This window comes from Panthera leo, chromosome E1 (assembly GCF_018350215.1).
Source record: "Panthera leo isolate Ple1 chromosome E1, P.leo_Ple1_pat1.1, whole genome shotgun sequence".
Classification (NCBI taxonomy): domain Eukaryota; kingdom Metazoa; phylum Chordata; class Mammalia; order Carnivora; family Felidae; genus Panthera; species Panthera leo.
Genome location: NC_056692.1, coordinates 47,745,590 through 47,766,317, shown reverse-complemented (window position 1 = coordinate 47,766,317; position 20,728 = coordinate 47,745,590). Strand labels below are relative to the sequence as shown.

Sequence of the window (20,728 nt, the reverse complement as noted above, 5' to 3'; positions counted from 1 at the left end):
TCCTAGATGAACCACTAGAATATAAAGCAAGGGAGGCAAGGGGTCTGGACTGGCTGCCATTATTCAGAAGGGTAGGAAAGGATGGGAGGAGAGCAATTTTCTCACTATTAAACAATGAGCACCCAAGTCATTTCTTCATTTCCAAAGTTTTAGCTACTGAATAGAAAGGAAAGAGATCCATCTAGTTAATTCTTTTCATATATTTTTATTGTTCTTCTGTCTGTAAGTATAATATTGAAATTCACCTTCAATTTTGCTCTGCCTTAAAAGCAATTTTTTCAGGGGCACCTGGGTGGCTTAGTTAAGTGTCCAACTCTTGATTTTGGCTCAGGTCATGGTCTCATGCCCCAGCTGACAGCATGGAGTCGGCCTGGGATTCTCTGTCTCCCTCTCTTTCTGCTCCTCCTGTGTGCTCTTTCTTTCTCTCTCAAAATTAAACAAATATTTATGAATGAATGAATGAATGAATGAATGCAACTTGTGTCAATGATCATTCTGAATTTGATTCTGGTTCTCTAGAATATTAGCCATCCTGTCAACTGTGAGTTTAATCAGCACATTTGAAATTTCTTTGTCTAGGTCATTAAATTACGATGCTGAGTAGAATAACTAACCTTTCTAAACTGCTTTATGTTCTCTAAGGCTAGGCAATGAATGATTGATCATTCATTGATCATGATTGATCACAACAGCGTGTGCAGTATGTCTTTTTTATCAAGGTTTGTTACGAAGATCATCAGCTCCTAGAAGCAAAATGAAGTGTTTCTTTGTATTACCATGCCTTGAGTGGTTAGTAAACACAGCCACAATGTGTGGGAAATCACATTCTAAAGTATTTACGTGTGAATATGAGAGTAAAAAAAACTAACATCTGTTACGGGCTCAGAAAGAACAGGTTATAATAAATTCCCTGGGGATACAGAACATTAAGGATATTCATATGAACTTCAGGCATTAACTCTATAAGCCTTTTTTCATTAAATAATAAACATACGCGCACTGGTAGTATAAACAATACCTTTTTACAATGAATAGACACATAGAGCACAAGGAGTGCCTAGGTGGCTCGGTCGGTTAAGCGTCTGACTCTTGATTTCAGCTCAGGTCTGGAGCTTGCGGTTCTTGAGTTCGAACCCCGTATCGGGCTCCCCGCTGACAGCGTGAAGCCTGCTTGGGATTCTCTCTCTCTGCCCCTCCCCCACTGTGCTGGCTCTCTTTCTCTCAAAATAAATAAACTTGAAAAATCTTAAAATAAAATGAGGAGAACTAAAAATCACAAACCAACAGAAAGGGTGATATGAAAGGAGGCGATATTCAATTAAGGTTTGTAAAAGATGTGTATCATTTGTGTCTTTCGACTGAAATTCAAAAAACAATCACACAGTTGACATGCAGAGCGGGAGTTGTGCCAAGTACTGGGTAACATATTTATAAGGGTTCCTAAGCGGCTATTGACAAAGATGAATGTGCAGATGGAATATGAAATTCAATTTCAGGTCATATCGTGAATATGACTGATCCTTGATGTCAGAAAAAGAACAAAAACTTACAATTATTTTTAAAAAGCCTACTGGTACATCTATTTCATACAACATGGATGAAGGTAATGTATGAAAATATGATTTGCTTCTTTGGATCTGTCCTGAAAGGAATGTGAGTAAAGGCAGAGAAATCTTGACGACAACTGAAAATAAATGGTTTATATACCAAACAAATTACATTTTAGTGGTTCTGCAGTTTTCAGCATACGAATCCTACACAGGTTTTGTTAGCTTTAAACCTATTTCATTTTTCTTTGGGCTATTTGTAAATGGTATTGGCTTGTACATTTTGGTTCCCAATTATACATTGCTAATATACAGAAATGACATCGATTTGTGGGTGTTGGCTGTATATCCTGTAACCTTGCTATATTCATGTTAGTCACAGGATTTTTGTTGGTTTGTTTTCTGGATAGATTCCTTGGGTTTTCCTACATTGACAATCATGTCATCTTTAAATAGGGACAGTTTTATTTCTTCCTTTCTAATCCCTTTGTCTTTTATTTCTTTTTCTTGCCTTACTGCTTTGGTTAAGATTTCCAGTACAATGTTAAATAGGAGTGTTGAGAGCAAACATTTTACCTTGTTCCTAGTTTTTTTTTTTTAATTAATTAATTAATTAATTTATTAATTTATTTATTTTTATTTATTTAGATGTTTATTTATTTTTGAAAGAGAGACACAGCGTGACCAGGGGAGGGGCAAAGAGAGAGGACACAGGGACACAGGATCCGAAGCAGGCTCCAGGCTCTGAGCTGTCAGCACAGAGCCCGACGGGGGGCCCAAACTCACCAACCATGAGATCATGACCTGAGCCGAAGTCAGATGCTTAACCAACTGAGATACCCAGGCGCCCCTCTTGCTCCTAGTTTTAAAGAGAAAGCATTCATCTCTGCCAGTAAATATGATGATAGCTGTGGGATTTTTACAGGTGCTCTTTAACAGGTTGAGGAATTTCCCTTCAATTTCCAGTTTGCTAAGAGCGTTTATGCATCAAATGTATGTGGCTTTCGGTTTTTTTTCCGGGGGGGGGGGGGGGGGGGGGGGGGGGGGGGGGGATCTCTTGATATAATCATGTGATTTTTCGCTTTAGACAGTATGGTGGATTATACTTATTTATTTGCAAATACTGAACCAGTTTTGCATTCTGGGAATAAGCCCTGAAATGGTCATACTGTATTATTCTTTTTTATTTTATTTTTATTATTTTATTAAAAAAATTTTTTTTAATGTTTATTTTTGAGAAAGAGAGAGATACAGAGTGCGAGCAGGGGAGGGTCAGAGAGGGAGACACAGAATCTGAAGCAGGCTCCAGGCTCTGTGCTGTCAGCACAGAGCCCAACGCGGGGCTTAAACTCACAGACCACTATATCATGACCTAAGCCGAAGTCAGATGTTTAACGGACTGGGCCACCCAGGCTCCCCTGTATTATTCTTTTTTATATACTGAATTCAATACACTTAAGTTTCGTTGAGGATATCTGCATCAGTGTTCACAAATATAAGTCTAAAGTGATGCCTGGGTGGCTCAGTCTGTTGAGTGTCTGACTTTGGTGACTTCAGCCCAGGTCAAGATCTTGTGGGTCATGGGTTCAAGCCCCACATCGGGCTCTGTGCTGACAGCTCAGAGTCTGGAGCCTGCTTTGGATTCTGTGTCTCCCTCTCTCTCTGCTCCTCTCCTGCTTGTGCTCGGTCTGTCTGTCTGTCTCAAAAATAAAAAAAATTTAAGTTACATATATATATTTATATTTGTATATTTGTATATATGTATATATCTGTAGTTCTTCCCTATATGTACTGGATTTGTCTAGTTCTGGTATCAAAGTAATGCTGGCCATATATAAGTATTTCCTTCTCTTCCGTTCTCTGGAGAAGACTGTGTAGATTGGTGGTATTTCTTCTTTAACATGTTTGGAGGAATTCAAATAGTAAGCTATTTGGGCCTGAAGAATTCTTCTTTGGTAGGTTTTGAAACTACAAATTCAGGGTCTTTGATAGTCAATAAATATTTAACAAAAGAATTAAAATGTTGAAAGTTGAATACCGTATTTTCTATTTAATTTTCTCAAGATTTGAGGAAGAAATTCTGGACTTCGCACTCTTACTTAGGCACTACTTACTTCAAATTAGCTCCTCATAAGGTTATCATCTTTTGTTTAAAGCAATGTGCTATTAGTTTCATAGAGAGGTACAGAGTAACCCAGAAAGAAAGAAACTAGAAAAGAGGAAGGAGAGGAGTATCCCTGTTTCAGTATTCCTGAAAACAATCAATATTGGGACGCCTGGGTGGCTCAGTCGGTTCAGCATGGGACTCTTGGTTTCGGCTCAGGTCATGATCTCACAGCTCGTGAGTTTGGGCTCTGTGCTGGCGGTGCGGAGCCTGCTTGGGATTCTCTCTCATATTCTCTCTCTCCCCTCCCCCCCTTACTTGGGTACACATGCTCTCTCAAAATAAATAAATAAACATTTAAAGGAAGAAAACAATCAATATTAGCAAGCCAGGAAAAATGTGAGGGATACGCTGTAGTTTGCAACAATGTCTATGGGTTCATGTGATGTAAGCTATAGAAAAGTACTTGATAACTTACAAAACAGTATTTTTTTAAAAGGCATGATGTCCAGTTAGTGGTGGAAACTGGCCCGAGACCCCTCAGAAATAATAATAATAAATGAATATAAAAGATCTACAACAATCAAGACTGATGACTGGTCATCAATAAAGGACACATTTCTGGAATATATGGAGAGACTCAATGGAGGAATGGTGTCTGTGGAAGAAGGACGGAGTTGCAGGACCAACTAAGATGGGAACCAATCAGCCCTGCTGACTGAGCCCTGAGGCTCAAGCCTCAGCAACACCAGCCACAATGGCAAGTGAAGCGATAAAATTGGGGGGTTAAATGAAAGTCTATGCAGGGAACAGCTGGTCTCTCCCTGTATTCCCCCCAACAACCAGAGGAATTCAAGCATTAAAAGGTCCCCAGGGAAAAAGCCTGCCAGGCAGTAAGTCCTGGGATACATACAAAACTCCCCAGTTGCTTTTTAGTGATACACTTAACTGAAGGTTACTAGGCATATATTTTATTTATTTATTTATTTTTTTAATTTTTTTTTTTAACATTTTATTTATTTTTGAGACAGAGAGAGACAGAGCATGAACAGGGGAGGGGCAGAGAGAGGGGGAGACAGAGAATCGGAAGCAGGCTCCAGGCTCTGAGCCATCAGCCCAGAGCCCGACGCGGGGCTCGAACTCACGGACCGCGAGATTGTGACCTGAGCTGAAGTCGGCCGCTTCGACTGAGCCACCCAGGTGTCCCAGGTTACTAGGCATTTAAAAAGAATCTCCACCATAAAAGTTGGTCACAGGTAAACAAACAGGAAGGGGGGGTAACAATGATGTTTTAAAAATATTTTTAAAAATTTAAAACATTGTTTTAGTTCCTACAGAAATACTAAACCTATTAGATAACAACAACAAACCCTCAACTGGTTTCCTTGGGGGGGGGGGGAGAGGGTGTGTTACATTTATAAAAATAAAAATCAGTTATGAAAAAGGAAAAATTTGAGAATAAAAGAACTCTTGGAAATTAAGTATTTGTGGCCTCAAATCTAAAATGCAACAGAAGGGTTTGTAGGCAAAATAAAAAAAAAAATCTTTCAGAAAGTAGGAAAATACACAAAGGTATCAAAATCTGACAGGACCAAAAAAGATTTGGAGAATCCAGGAGGTCTAAGAACTTATCAACAAAAGCTTTAGGAAGAGAGAAACACAGAAGATAGATGGTAGAACAGAATCAAAGAAATAATGTAAGACGATTTCAAAGAGCTAAAGGGTAGGAGTCTTTCTCTAGAGAAATGCTACCTCAAAGATCTTTCTGTGATGATGGAGATGTTCTGTACCTTCGCTGTCCAAATGAAATGTGGCTAGTGGAAATAAGAAACAATATTTTATCTCATTTCAATTATTTTTAAAATAAAATGCACGATCTTGGGCAGAACTTTAAAGATAACTTTAACGTCACATTCGGTTCAAAAGATTCGATCATAATGATAGGTAAATAAGAATTGGCCTTAATTTCCAAAACCGTGGTACATTTATTTCTGGGTTTTGTTATTGTTTTTCTTAAAAGAAGGGTATACTGAAATGAATGTGACTTTGTAGCACAGTGTATTAAAATCAATTTAGTTCTAAATAAAGAAAAATACCATTTGAAGCAGCTCACAGGCAGGGGCGCTTGCAATGTGCAAATAGTGTTTTTCCCACCGAGCAATATTATTTTCCTACAACCAAACACAAGGTAATAGAGGAGATACTAGAATGAATGCAGTATTATATCTAAGAGAGAAATGTCAGATTCACTGCTGTGACATGTTGAGCTACCCTGAATCTATCTGGCTCTCGTTTACTCTTCTTGAATGTGAAACAGTCCAGCTCCATTAGAGACCACAAAGCCTCTTACAATGAGAAAATGTCAGTTTGGGTAGGAAAGAAATATTACACGGGAGTTTGCCCTCAGCTCCTAACTATTTGCATTCTCTCTGAAGAATCATAATTATCATAATTAAATAAATTTCCCAGCTTTAAAACACAGGTAGTGCCAGAGAATCTTTGTTTTATTTTTAAAGAACATTGAGAAATGAAGTACGTTCCTTATAGTTAATTTTCTGGTATCTGAGATCTCTACATTAATCATTTGAACAGTCGAACATTTAGCAGCTGGAACCAGACAGCTTCTAAGAATGAAGAATTCTAAAATGAACCATCAACCCCCCAGCCTCCCCGCCAAAAAGGAAAACTTTATATATCTGAAGACCTCTTTGGTCCCAGGAATATAATTTGGTTTCCCCCAATCTCCACCCCCATATCTACTTCCTGTCAACTGCCATCACTTCTTGGTTTGCAGGAAGAAACCTTACTTGAGGCATAAAGAGCTGAGCAGTGTGAAACAGCATAGGGCTGGGAGTCCGGAGTCTCAGCTCCACTTTGATTAGTAAAACTGTGTTAAGCTGCAAGTCTCTCAACATCTTGGTGCCTCAGGCTCCTTTAAAAAGGAGGAGTGAGAATAAATGATCTTCAAGGCCTCGACTACCTCCAAAGTTCTCAGTTTTTTAAAAGAGGCTTCAATAAATCAAAGTCTTTGTTAATGAGAATATATTTAAACTCTTTTTTATTAAAATATCCAAATATAATCCATTAACAACTTTAACAATCATCAACAATTTGCTGTATCTGCTAAAATAATTCAAATATGATACAAACCTGTTTAAGTTATCTAAATTCAAAACCTATACAGCATGCTAACTGACTACAATAAAACGCGTTTCGGACAATGAGTTTAAAATTTCAGATTTTTCTTCCCACAGAGGGAAATTTCTATGAAATTTACAGTGAAAGACAAGGGCCTGCAACTATAAATTTCAGAAGATAATAAATTTCAGAAGAAGATCCCTCTATGCAAAAGAAAGCTATTTCCAACAGAGAATGCCCTTTGTATTTCTACCTATACTTCAGCACTACGGACCCCTAAGCTGTTTAAAAGTATCAACTATGCTTTTCTTCCCTTGTTTCCTGACCATGTTTTGTTTCCTGTTATTTTACACAGTTCTCACTTTCTTTCATGAAGAGACTATTCCTTCCACATCTGTCTCCTGCCAATCAGATTGTTCCTTTACTTTTAGACAGCAGCCCATCAGTGTTTGACTCTCCAGTTTCATTTTGGAGTCCCCGGGTCTAAAATCATTTCATTATTTATTGCTTAACAGCTCATTTTACTCTGTGAGAGATTCTTACTTCTAGGTTCAGTATCGACTCCACGTATGTTTGTGTGTTTATAAATATTCATTATGTTGCTAAACATACGCTCATTTTCCAAGAAATCAAGGGCTGTCTTTCTAAATATCAAAATAGAATACTAAAACTTCAAAAGCCATTTCAGGAAAAACTAATTGACTAAGTTCATACATAAATTTGTATTTGTTAAAGATGGGTTGTCAGTGTAAGTAAAAAATTCATCATCTGCTTACCATTACCATTGTCTTATAAAGTATACCTCTGATGTATGAGGTTACCAAGCCATTTTACATGTATACGTATAAATAAGTAACTGGGGGAAAGGTCAGAAACTAAGTTAATTAGGGCTCTATTTATAATTATACTATCAAATCTAATCACTAAGGAAGAGCTAAATGCTCTACTAGAAATTCCAAGTCTCATTAACTATGGTGCCAGAAATTTTCATTAAAATAGAACACCTCATTTAAATGATTAGCTTTGACACTTTGAGCACGAACGGAGGTGCAATTTATTAATCTGTTGATCACGATCTCCGTTATTTGCATCAGATGGTTTATTAGATACCATACATCAACCATCCCTCTGCGAAGACCACCTGGCTGTACAACGTAAGTCACAAGCTATCCTCACCCTCTTCTAAAGTAGGACAGGCAGAACATGTCAAGCAGCCAAGAAAATACTCTTCAAGTTACACTCGTACAATACTTTGCATCCAAGAAGGGAACTTGGGGGCGTGGGGTAATTAGACAAGACTAAAATCAAAACTACCAACTAACTTCAAAACTAGAGTTCTCTGAAGGGAAAAATGAAAACTAACAGATGAGTCCAAAGTGTCTTTGTTCAAAAACCAACACGTAAGACCTATTTCAAAGCAGATTTCACCACAGAGGCATCTCTAAGATGCCGTCAGCAAGTGCTGCTTTGCTGAAAGCCCCTCAAGATGAGTGACTCACGGGCACCCACTCCCCCTGGGAGGCCATCGCCACGACACCACCGCTGCGACACAAGAACGTGCGGCTTCAAATTCTGAGGCTTTTCCAGTGGAGCTTTTAAAAAAGAATTTGCCGTGTGTTACTCATAAGCACTTTTAATCAAACTGTTTTACGGTGAAATACATCTTAAATGGCAAAGGCTTTGTTCTGCACTAACCAGTGTCAGAATTGCTGGTTCTATGGTCACGTTTTTAACGTGGTAAAACTATGCCCACTTCAGAAGAATGAGGATTTGTCTCTCAAGATAAAATAACTGGAAAACATAATGGGAAAAGAAGGCCCCATTCATAACAGAAAAAAACAAGGGAAAAATCAACGTAAGAGGAAATTTAACCAGTAATAAAGCTGCTACAGAATTTTACAGAGGAACATTCAGACAATAAAAAAGGAAGGGAGGGAGAGAGGCGGGGGTGGGGGGGAAGAATTAAAATATTTACATCCATAAAAGATCGTACCAGTTCCTAAATGAGAGGTTTAATATATTGGTAAAGACAAAGTTTCTCCCAATTTAAGGTATATGTTTGATGTAACTAAAAAAACACAAACAAGAAAGGCTTTTCTTTGGGAGTGGAGGACAGTGCGGGAGTGGGAAGAGTTCACAAAGGTATTCTCAACTTACAGTAGAAAAACCCAATGACTTTTTCCCTCGACCTCTACAAGGAGAAAAAAAGCAGGAAGGAAGACTTCATACTATCAAATTAGAATACTACAAAGGCCTCAAAAATTAAAACAGTGCAATTCTGGTACAGGAACTATACAGACAGAGGAGGAGAAAAATAGAAAGTCTGGAAACAGATCCAAGTTTACACCAAAGAACAGCATCTCACTCAGAAGTTAAATTATAAAGTTGTCATACAAAGTGGAAAATCTCATACAGAAAAAATTACCCGTGAAAAATTGCGAATCATGCCAAAATGACCAGAAACGGAGCCCTCGGAAGCTCTGAGGCCAAGAATTAACTTCTACTGTTTCTCTTCACGCTTCCTCGCTCCCCACTCCCGCAGCAGTCGTTGGAATGAAAGCATGAGACAGTGCTGCTGTAAAGAATTTAGCATTTTCGGAAGAAAGCTACTATTCTGTATGGTGATAATGCAATCACTTCGTGAGTATGAAGACAACTAGCTAAATATTTAGAGAAAAATTACATCATAATCCCAAGCTTACCCTGAGATTTAAAATCCAATTGGAGCAGCTGGTCGATCTATTTCCAATCAGGAACGGTCCGTAATGTGGCCCAGGGCAAGGATGTCACCTGTGCCATCAGCTCCCCTCCTTGCCCCGTCATCAAAAAGAACTAGAAGTGGAAGGAGGGTGCTGGCACCACGGCCAGACCACAGTGCCCCGGCCTCATCCCAGCAGCTGAGGGCCAGGGCTTCTGCTACATTTAAGGTAGGGTAAGGAAAACCCATGGACTTACGCCTTAAACAGCTAAATGAGAATACTCTGAACATGTTAAGTAGCAAAAATGTTACAGAATAGGATCAAGATCCCATTTAGGCGCCGTGACTGGTGGAAAGAAAGGTTTGATGGGGTGATATAACTGAGCACAGCAATTCGGGGGGGGGGGGGGGCTGGGGGTGGGGACGGGGGGACGGTTTCAAGTTTTCCCAACAAGTAATCAACCAAATGTTCCTATTTAAGAATGCTATAAAACCACATGTTCATCTCTATGAACCCTATGAAGAGCCAAGTGTTGCAGTAGCTATCTTTGTATCGTGAAACTAGAAATAATTTCTCTAACTGCTACATTTTCCATGCTGAGGGTGTACTTCATTTGTCAAAAGGAAACCAAAATTATAAAAAAGAAAATACTAATGCAACAATATGAAAAACCATCTCTGTTCAAGTTAACTGTTAAGCTAACACCTAGATGTTTTCACCTCACATAAGATTAATCTACCCAGGTTTCTCACAATAAAAGAATTCATAGTACGGAAGGAAACAAGACATTTTTCTGTATTGTTACTGTTAAAGAAACTATTTTAAAAGGCTGGAAAGAAACGGCAAACACAAACTATTCATTCTATGAGATGATTCATATAAAAATCATTTTGTACCACACAATGCGCAAACACTATTATCCCAATGCACTGAAAATGTCAAATCTGCAATGCGGTAAAAACAAGATTTTCCTTGTGGAGGTATTTTTTCCATGTCACAAGACAGTCATCATTAGTGAATCTCGTGCATCGAGATAAAGGTGACTAAAAGTTTCTGCAAGAGTAATTTCATTCTAAGGACCCACTGACAATCGAGGGCACTTACAAACAGCTTAACAGTACTGTCAAACACGAAGGGCTTGAAGGTGCAAACAATTTAAATTCCAAGACCTAGGGATATTTAAAGTACCTGAATCGCTATTTGGAACTATTTAGTAAAGTATAACTCTTCACAGAAGCTGGTAAAACCTCCGGCACACTGGTCTCTCCACATGTTATGAACTCATGTGGCAGGTTAAATCAAAAACATCACAAGAGGTATCAGTAAAGACGGTGGAGTCCACCGCTCCATAAACGCAATGAAAATACTGCCAAAAACTGTCACCATCAACTTTCTCGAAATTCGGGGGACTGACGCCTACAGCAACCAGGGGAGCATTTCATCAAGAAAAGGAGGGAAAATTCAGCAAGAATAGTGAGCTCTGCAGTACTTTAACTTACTCTATCTAGTCCCAACAGCCTCCTCTCTCGGGCTGGGTGGCTCAGCGAAGACAGGATCCTGCATTTCCAGCGCCAGCGCCAGCACCAGAGGGAGCAGAACAGGCCCCGTTCTCAAAGAACTGTAAGTATTTGTTGTGACCTGTCTGGTAGTCCCAGGAAGAGTGGCTCAGAAACAAACAAACAAAAACACCTGCCTTATCTTGTCTAATTCAGAACTTAACCAGTAATAATAAGGCCGTATCGAAACCATCCGAAGGCGAATGTCTTTTAGTCACTGCTACCTGAACCAAACAGCAGACTAACCAAAAGCTTTGGAGGCAAGGCTGAGACGTGAGATGCTTTGCGAAATAAGGGCTTTGAGAAGCCACTGCGGGCTGATCCGGAAGCTGTGCGGCAGCAGGAGGTGAGGGCTAAGGCAGAGATGTCAACCGCCTGGCTGAGCACGGAAGGGGTGCCCAAAAGCACAAAAACTGAGCCTCTGAAAAAACTGGGCCGTGGTTTTAGTCCCAGGCGTTTAAGGAAATCTCCATGCAATGATCAGCTGACCATTAAGCTAACAACATAAAGACTTCAGAGGTGACACATCACAACCACAGACTTTAAAAAATTAATTCAGCATTTTACAATTAGTTCAAAATTATTTTTTAGCTGATCAGAAAAGTCACTAAACAAATGACAACAAAATAAAAAAGCAAAAGGACGAGAAAAGAGATTCCATGCAAACCGTAGTGAAGAGAGAGCTGTGGTGGCTGCACAAAGATCAGGGAAAAGAAAAAAAATACTTGAAGACAACAACTGTTATGAGAGGAAAAGAACATTATATAATGGTGAAAAGGTCAATCTGTCAAGAAGATATAACAATTATAAATATACATAAACCTAACAGCAAAGCCCCAAAGTGCATGAAGCATAAACTGAAGAGTCAGAAGATTCAACATTAATAGTTGAGAGATTTCATTCACTACCCTACCTTCACTAAGGGATATAAAACCTAGACAGAGATCTAAAGGAAACCAAAAATGTGAACAACATATAAACCAAATAGACCTAACACTCCACCCAACAAGAACAAAGTATTCATTCTTCTCCAGTGCACTTGAAACATTTCTCCAGAAAAGACCAATGTTAGGTGGCAAAACAAATCTGAGTAAATTTTAACAGGTTAAAATCATACAAAGTATATTCTCTAACCACAATAGAATGGAATTAGAAATCAAAAACAAGGAAATTTTAAAAACTCACCCTAGATACACTTGCTTTTCTCTAATTTGCCAAATATTCACCTTAAACGTCATACTAGGGGTTCTGGCCAGGGCAATTAGGCAAGAAAAAGAAATAAAAGGTATCCAGGGGCACCCGGGTGGCTCTGTCGGTTGAGAGACTCTTGGTTTCAGCTTGGGTCACGATCTCGCAGTTTGTGAGTTCAAGCCCAACACTGGGCTCTGCACTGACAGTGCAGAGCCTGCTTGGGATTTCTACCCACCCCCCCACCCCCTCCCCTGCCGCCTCTCCCCAGCTTCTTCCCTCCTTTTCTCCCCCCACCCCCGCCCTCTCTCTCAAAACACACACACACACACACACACAAAGATTTTAAAAGGCATCCAGATTGGAAAGGAGGAACAAAAATATATTTGTAGATGGCATTTTCTTCTATATAAAAAAACCGCAAGGTATCCACAAAAAATCTATTAGAGCCAATTAAGAGTTCAGTAAACTTGCAGATATATAATCACTATATTACTAACTGTATTTCTACACACTATTAATAAACAATCCAAAAATGAATTAAGAAAACAATTCCATTTACAACAGCAGGAAAAAGAATAAAATACCTTTAGGACAAATTCAACAAAAGAAGTGTGAGATTTATACCTGGAAAACTACAAAATGCTGTTGAAGAAAAATTTCAAAGGACCTACACAAAAAAGAAAGATATCTCATGTTCAGGGCCAGAGGGCTTAATACTGTTAAGGTAACAATACTTAACAATACCCAAATTAATCTGATTTAAAGCAATCCCTTTTAAAATCCCAGCTGACTTTTTTTTTTTTTTTTTTTTGCAGAAATTGACAAACTGATCCTAAATTTCATATGGAAATTCAGAGACCTAGAAGAGCCAAAACAATCTTGAAAAAGAAAAAGTACAAAACTCACTACAAAGATACAGTGTATACAAGACAGTGTGGTAGAGACATAGACCGTAATGAATAGAATTGAAAGCCTACAAGTAATCCCATACATCTATGGTCAATTGATCTTTGACAAGGTTGCCAAGACCATTCAATGGAGAAAGAAGTCTTTTCAACAAATGGTACTGAGAACACTGGATAACCACGTGCAAAATAATGAATTTGACATCGCTGCATGTAATACACAAAAATTAACTCAAAATGGATCAAAGAACTCAATGTAAAAACTAAACCTCTTAAACTAGGATAAGTAGATATAAATCTCCATGACTTTGGATTAGACAACAGTTTCTTAGGTAGGACATCAAAAGCACGGTAACAGGAACAACAACAACAAAGAACAGAAAAATCGGACTTTTTCCAAATTAAATAGAAATTCCAATTTCATGCATCAAAGATACTATTAAAGTAAAAAGACACAGAAGGAGAAAATATGGTAAATCATATATGTGATAGGAATCTAGTATCCAGAATATATGTAAACACTTTTTTAAAGTTTATTTATTTTGAGAGAGAGAGACAGAGAGGGCACAAGTGGGGGAGGGGCAGAGAGAGAGGGAAAGAGAGAATCCCAAGCAGGCCCTACCCTGTCAGAGTAGAGCCTGACCCAGGGCTCAATCCCATGAACTGTGAGATCATGACCTGAGCTGAAATGAAGAGCTGGACGCTAAACTGACTGAGCCACCCAAGGACCCCCAGAATATGTTTAAAAACTCTTACAGCTCCACAACAAAAGGGTAACCAACCATGTTTCAAACTAGGCAAAGGATGTGAATGGACATTTCTCCAAAGAAGATACACAAATGGCCAATAACCACATGAAGCGATGCTCAACATCGTTAGTCATTAGAGAAATGCATGGCAAAACTACAAAGAGATGCCACTACATACCCACTAAATGGCTATATATATATATATATATATATATATATATATATATATATATATATTTATTTATTTATTTTTTAAACAAAGGAGATATTGGAACCCTCATACAACAGTACTGGGAATGTAAAATAGTACAAGGCACTGGGGTAAACAGTTTAGCAGCTCCTCAAAAAAGTCAAACCTAGAGTTACTAGAATGACCCAGGAATGTCAGGTACATAACTAACCAAGAGAACAAAAAATATGCTTTCACGCGAAAACTTGTTTGGCAGAATTATGCATAATAGCAAAATAAAAGGACACAACTCAAATGTCCACCAGCTGAGGAAGAAATCAACAAATTGTGGCATAGCCATACGATGGAATATTACTCAGCCACAAAAAGGAATGAAATACTGACACATGCTACAAAGTGCATGCACTTCGAAAACATTACACTAACAGAAAGAAGCCAGGCCACATTCAGTATGATTCCATTCATATGAAATGTCTCCACGGAGACAGAAAGTAGATTAGTAGCTACTAGAGACTGGAGGCATGAGGGGAGTAGGGAGCAACTACTTAATGGTTGGGGGGGGGGGGGGGGGTCTCTTAGGGTGACAACAATGTGCTGGAACCAGAGAGTGGGGGTGGCTACATGATATTGTACATATGTTAGAATCTACTAAATTGTAGTTTAAAATGATTAAAAGAGAATTTTTTGTTATATGAATTTTATCAGAAATAAATACAGGGGTGCCTGGGTGGCTCAGTCAGTTAAGCATCCGACTTCAGCTCAGGTCGTATCTCAAGGTTCGTTGAGTTTGAGCCCCACATCCAGCTCTGTGCTGACAGCACGGAGCCTGCTTGGGATTCTCTCCCTCCCTCTCTTTCTGACCCTTCTCCACTCTCTCTCTCTTCCAAAATAAACTTAAAAAAAAAAAAAGAAATACATACGTAAGTACATAAAACATCACGTAACTGAAAATGACATTACTGCACAGTTGTTAAGCCTTTCCATTACATTTTGAAATAATGTCAGATATGTGTCAATTCTTTAAAGGTATGGTTCCAAATTTCTAGATCCTCACAATACATATATACAGATACCAATTCGTCTTATGCTTATAATTTATATTAGGAACCTGAGATAGCAATTAAGTTGTTTTCATCACAATAATTATATGAGACAAGCCAATCAATGTATACTGGAACGATCTGAACAAATTACGTCCAAAACTCTACAAATAGGATATAGAACCATGCCTATGAAACTGGACTTTATAATCAGCATATACAGCAGAAAATTTGCAAAACATCTGAATTAATTTCAAAGCCCTTAGAAGTCACCAAGGATGGGGTGCCTGGGTGGCTCAGTCGGTTGAGCGTCTGACTTCGGCTCAGGTCATGATCTCGCGGTTCCTGAGTCTGAGCCCCGCGTCAGGCTCTGTGCTGACAGCTCGGAGCCTGGAGCCTGCTTCCCATTCTGTGTCTCCCTCTCTCTCTGCCCCTCCCCTGCTCCCGCTCTGTCTCTGTCTCTGTCTCTCTCTCAAAAATAAACATTAAAAAAAATTGAAAGAAAATCACTGAGGAACTGCCAAAATGAAGCTATTGTCAAAAAAAATACGTTTTCAGATATTAAAATAGGAAACGTTTATCCTGTTTTAATAAAAAGACATCTGTGATTGATAATGACCACAACCAGCTTTATAAATTCTTACCTTTAATCCCCACAAGCTTAAAGAGAACAGCTAGACAACGTTTTTATAGTCTACACCAATGGTACCATTTTGTAAGTTTCATAACCCGGAATTACTAAGATTTTCGTATCAGTGAAGGTCCGCAGAGATTCTTTTTGGAGACACCCAAGTATCTTAAGATAAAAACCCAGTTTGCCATAAAATGTTCAGCACTGCAGAGTCAATCCTGTACTACACGCACAGCCCAGCGACACCTGGGAACGAGCACTGCCACGGGTCAACCGCCCCCACCCACGAAAGCACCAGGAAGGGTGACAAGAGACAGCACAGCGCTAGGAATTCACCGCTGGCTGCAAAAGCCATCATCTATGGAAAGCTTAATTAACAAATTCATAACTGACACACGTAACGTAAGTGAAAAGATGAATCACTGGAAACCATTGCCCCAGATTAGACAGAACAAAGCTGCTTAAAGGAAGGGCCTCCTCAGGTCAGTCAGCTGTGAAATGTTCCAAAACAGCAGTAACAGACTCTAAGGGCATGTTTCAACAATAACGGACATTCTACAAAGCCTGAAATAGCACATAAGAGGGGAAATTAAAAATACATTCCAGGAAAAGATTATCTTTAATGACTACTAAATTCACTAAGATCTGTCCACCGCTCGCATCAAATCAATCAATATTAGCATTTTCCACAAAACTTGAATCCCAAAAGCAAAAAAAGGAAAAGAAAGACATTTACCTCTTCTAAGCTAGGGAGCGAAGAAGAAGATACTGTTCGAGATGACAGTGGGTGAAATGGCTCTTGACCAATAGCGTGTTGATGATTCTGTATTTGTACAAAAGGGTTTTGCGGTGGTCTGTGAGGCAAGGGAGGTAGGCCGTAGGGAAAACCCGGCCCCATTAGGTGACTCTGTTGTAAGTTAGCAAAAGTCCACGCTCCGTCAGGCGCCAGGTATTTCAAGGGAGGAGGGGCAAGGTGTTCGGATGGCAATGAGAACGGTGAGCTGAAGAGCTGGGGCGGCAGGCGCTGCGGAAATGCTGGGTTGTTGGCTACTTCGATGTCTCTGCTACTGTCATTAAAGTTAGAAAAGTGGCCACTGTGGTCCGTGCTGGACGGGGGAGGCGGGGCTGCTGGCGGGCTCCTGCTCTGAACTTGTCTATATTGCAAAAGTCTTGATTGAGGTGGTGGCATTTCAGCCAGCTCCCGTGTTTCACTTTGATCACGATTAGACAGTTCTCTGATTAAGTCTTGAAACCTACATAAAGACGATGAAATACGAGGACAAGGAAACAAAGGAAAAGCTCCATCACATCGAGGAGAGCTTAGTCAACTACATGGGTTAATTTTTACAGACAAAAATGAGAATACTTCATTAGAACTCACGTTAATTAATCTCAAAGGTGAGCATTAACACTCAACAGATGTGGAATCGAAGACACTAAATATGCCCCAAGTATCTGATTTCTTTCTTTTCCCTTGGCATTAAAACCAACTGTCCTGTCTCTACGTGTCTTCGATAACTGGCAGTTATAAAAGGTCACACCCCTCCCCCCCCGGGCGGGGCCTGGTGGCTCAGTCGGTTAAGCGTCCGACTTCAGCTCAGGTCGTGATCTCACGGTTCGTGGGTTCGAGCCCCACGTCAGGCTCCATGCTGACAGCTCGGAGCCTGGAGCCTGCTTCAGATTCTGTGTCTTCCTCTCTCTCTCTGCCCCTCCCCTGCTCACACTCGGTCAATCTCTCTCTCAAAAAGTAGATAAACGTTTAAAAAAAAAAAAAAAATTTTTTTTTTTTTTTAAAAGGTCACCATAATGGTGGACCTTTTATTCAGAGGGATTAGGAAACACTTCGTTGCATCCACATGACACTGGCCATAAAAACAAGTTTAGAAGGAGGACTGAACCTGCATCGAGGTCCGTAGTTCAAAGCAGATAGAATTCTGTGCGGCTAGGAAAATAAACTGATGATAAATTTATAAACTTTAACCTTCCACCTAATTTACTTCTGTATCCATTCATTTCTTGCATTACTACTGAGTACGAAAAGGTGCTCACCGTGATGGTACATTTCTTTTTCAGGAGAGCCACAGAGCATGGGGCCACATTAATTTTCAATCCCCAACACAGTCCCCACCCAGATGTGCACTTCTAAATGGATTCTCTCTAGCATCTTCTAAAGTTACTTCTAAATGGATCCTCTAGACTGTAGAGTCAATCGTAGCACCGTGTAGCATGTGCCTACAAGGCCAGCATCCAATTTCTTTGGGACAATACCGCAACTTGAGGCTAAAAGGGCGGTATCCGAGAGAGAAGGCTGCGTGGGGGAAGGGGAGCGGTCCCGGTGCAGAGGCTATTTGTATTCGGCAGAAATACCTGGAGTCTGCGGTTTCTGCTTCGTCCTCCGCGCTGCAGGGGAGCTTCCAGTCTGCTCTCACTGGCGGCTGAGGAAGATGCTGGAGGTGAGGATGAGGGTGGTGGTGAGGGTACGGAATAGTGCCCTGACTGAGATAGGCGTGATGCTCATTCCACTGCTGGAGCCGCACCTGCTGCTGCCTCAGTGTTTCCAGAGCTACACTCCCATGCATACGATCTGCAAAATATTTGGGAGAAGATTCAGTTTTCACGCATCTGGGGTTTCAAGTTAACTCTTTCAAGAGTCTCTGCAACCAGATTTTCTTCACAAAAACAAAGAGATGCCTACGCTTTGGGTTTTGGAGAAGGCAAATGTCTTCTAAATTTGCCAGTAACTAAAGTTACGGTAACGGTGGTGACGACTGTTCCTACGTCATCATGTAAAGTGGCACCAACGGGATGCTTAACATTACAGAGCATTTGGAACAAGATTCTGACTGTTCCACTAAGTGACTGATGTCTGCTGCCATCACTTGAAGAAATGAATCGATCCTGACCCAAAAGAACACTGCACAGTACATGTCGATTTAAGGAAATAATCTCTGAATTTGTCACACCCAGCAGTGACAGGAGAACTTACCTAAAGCCTCCCCGATGGGCAATCCCGGGGGAGTCTCATCAGTGAAGTTATTCAGATGGGAAGGAAGGAGGGGGCTGGGCTGTGCGATGGCCCGAAGAGGGCTGTGGCCTTCCTGCAGCATGGGAGGGGGCTGCTGCTCAGGAATCACAGCCTCTGCAGGAGGGGACTGGGGCCGGTGAGAGACCGCACTGTTAAAGAAAGCGCTGTTGGGCCCTGCCTGATAGGCAGGGGAAAGTTGAGGAGGTGGCTGCTGAGTCAGCTGATTCAACGGATTCTGTGGCGGGACTACCTGATTTGGTTGGGGCGGCAACTGATTTGGTTGTTCAGGCAAATTATTCTGCTGCTGATTTAACAAGGCGTGCTGCTGCGGAATTGGAAATGGTGGTCTTGGTAGCTGGGGAAGGGGATGAAAATGACGACTGGGGATTGCATACTGTGCGTGGGGAGCAGGGAGAGGAAGATTTATATGTCTCGGGTTGAGATTATCTTTGCGATGAAATTTGGTATTGGGATAAACAACACCAGGACGCGACTCAGGACTTCTGTTCTGTGGATTTGATTCCAAATCAATCTAGAAAAAAATAAGAAGTCTTTCTTAACTGCGGACGATCTGGGTCCTGTGGCTCTCCACCTTTTCCCACCCCTAGCACATCTGAAGGATATGATACATTCTTATCAGTAATAGCCAATGCTATGTGCCCAATCACTTTCTGACAATCAAATGAGGGAATAAACATTTTTTAGACCAGGAAAGATGAAACAGAAAAACCCGTATTATATTTGAGTCATAAGAAGACATATTGCCATTTTATTAACACATCCACTTTAATTCCTTTAAAAGCATGATTTTTAATTTCACACTTTCTTCCTCAGAAAGATAACCATTTATTTCCTTCCGATATAAATCATTATAATGTGTCCTTTTCTACCACTTTTATTGTTTTTATACATCTCTTTCTTCAAACATATCTATATTAATTTAAAAATACTTGTCTCAATTTAAACAACTTTGAAGTGGACAAATACATACTTTATCACCTTTGTATAACCAGTTTCGTTGTCAATTTTTGCCATTAGGTATTGATATTTCTTCTCTCAACAAACATTTACTGAGAACCTACCAAGGGTAGTGCCGGAGATTAAAGGACAGTAAGAAGACTGAGTCTGTACCCTCAAGAGCTTACAGCAAGGGCTGGCAAACTACGGTTCCCAGGCCATTTCCAGCCCACCAAACTTTGACAAATAGTTTTACTGGAACACAGCCACCCTCATTCGTTTACGTATTGTCTACGGCTGCTTTCTGACCACAGTGGCAGAGTTGAGAGACTCCAACACAAACCATATGGCCCATTAAGCCTGAAGATTTACCATCTGACCTCTGACCTTTTGCATAAAAGGTCTGCTTAGAGGAGGCTTCGAGTCCAGCAGAAGACACAAACAAGGAAACATAAAATTAGAGGTTCTGTAAAAGGATGTGATAGAAGGTCCTAGTGCCTGACAAAATCAAAGGTGGCTTCACAGAGGCTAGGACATTTGAATTGAGTCTGGCACAAAGATCTGGAATTTTCCAGTGAGGGAAGGACATTCTCAGTAAACGTAACAGCCTAACCAAGGAAGGACAGGCGGGGAGAGGAGAAAGAGTAAGGCAGATTTGAGGAGCAGGAGAAGTTCTGTGCACATATAGCTCCAACATCACTTGTTTATATGTTAGTTTTCCCCTTCTTGACATCAGATAACACTGCGAGAGCCCAATTATACGAGACCCAGAATGATTCAATACTGCGTATAAACATTTTTAATCCTGTAAACTGTGGTAAGCTACCGAAGATTTGTAAGCTATGGAGCGCTGTCATCCTTCTGCAACCTATGTTTGATCACAAATGGTGACAATGTGAAAAATGAAATACAAAGTGGAAAGAAGCTATTTTTCTTTCCCCTCTCTGTCAAAACACTCAATAAGCTGCTTCGGTACATCAATCTCCTGTTAAGTTT

The 20,728-nt window shown here is 40.1% G+C and overlaps 1 protein-coding gene across 9 annotated transcripts in view; it reads right to left on the bottom strand.

The window, feature by feature from the left end:
• The window catches only part of HELZ (helicase with zinc finger), a 156,202-nt gene that overhangs the window by 9,271 nt on the left and 126,203 nt on the right, over positions 1-20,728 (bottom strand). For all 9 annotated transcript variants that reach the window (XM_042914546.1, XM_042914552.1, XM_042914547.1 and 6 more), the window contains 3 exons: positions 18,737-19,307; positions 18,118-18,334; positions 16,487-17,003 (listed from right to left, as the gene is read on the bottom strand). In XM_042914546.1, coding sequence (XP_042770480.1) covers positions 16,487-17,003; positions 18,118-18,334; positions 18,737-19,307 — 1,305 coding nt within the window. The remainder of the gene's footprint in view (positions 1-16,486; positions 17,004-18,117; positions 18,335-18,736; positions 19,308-20,728) is intronic.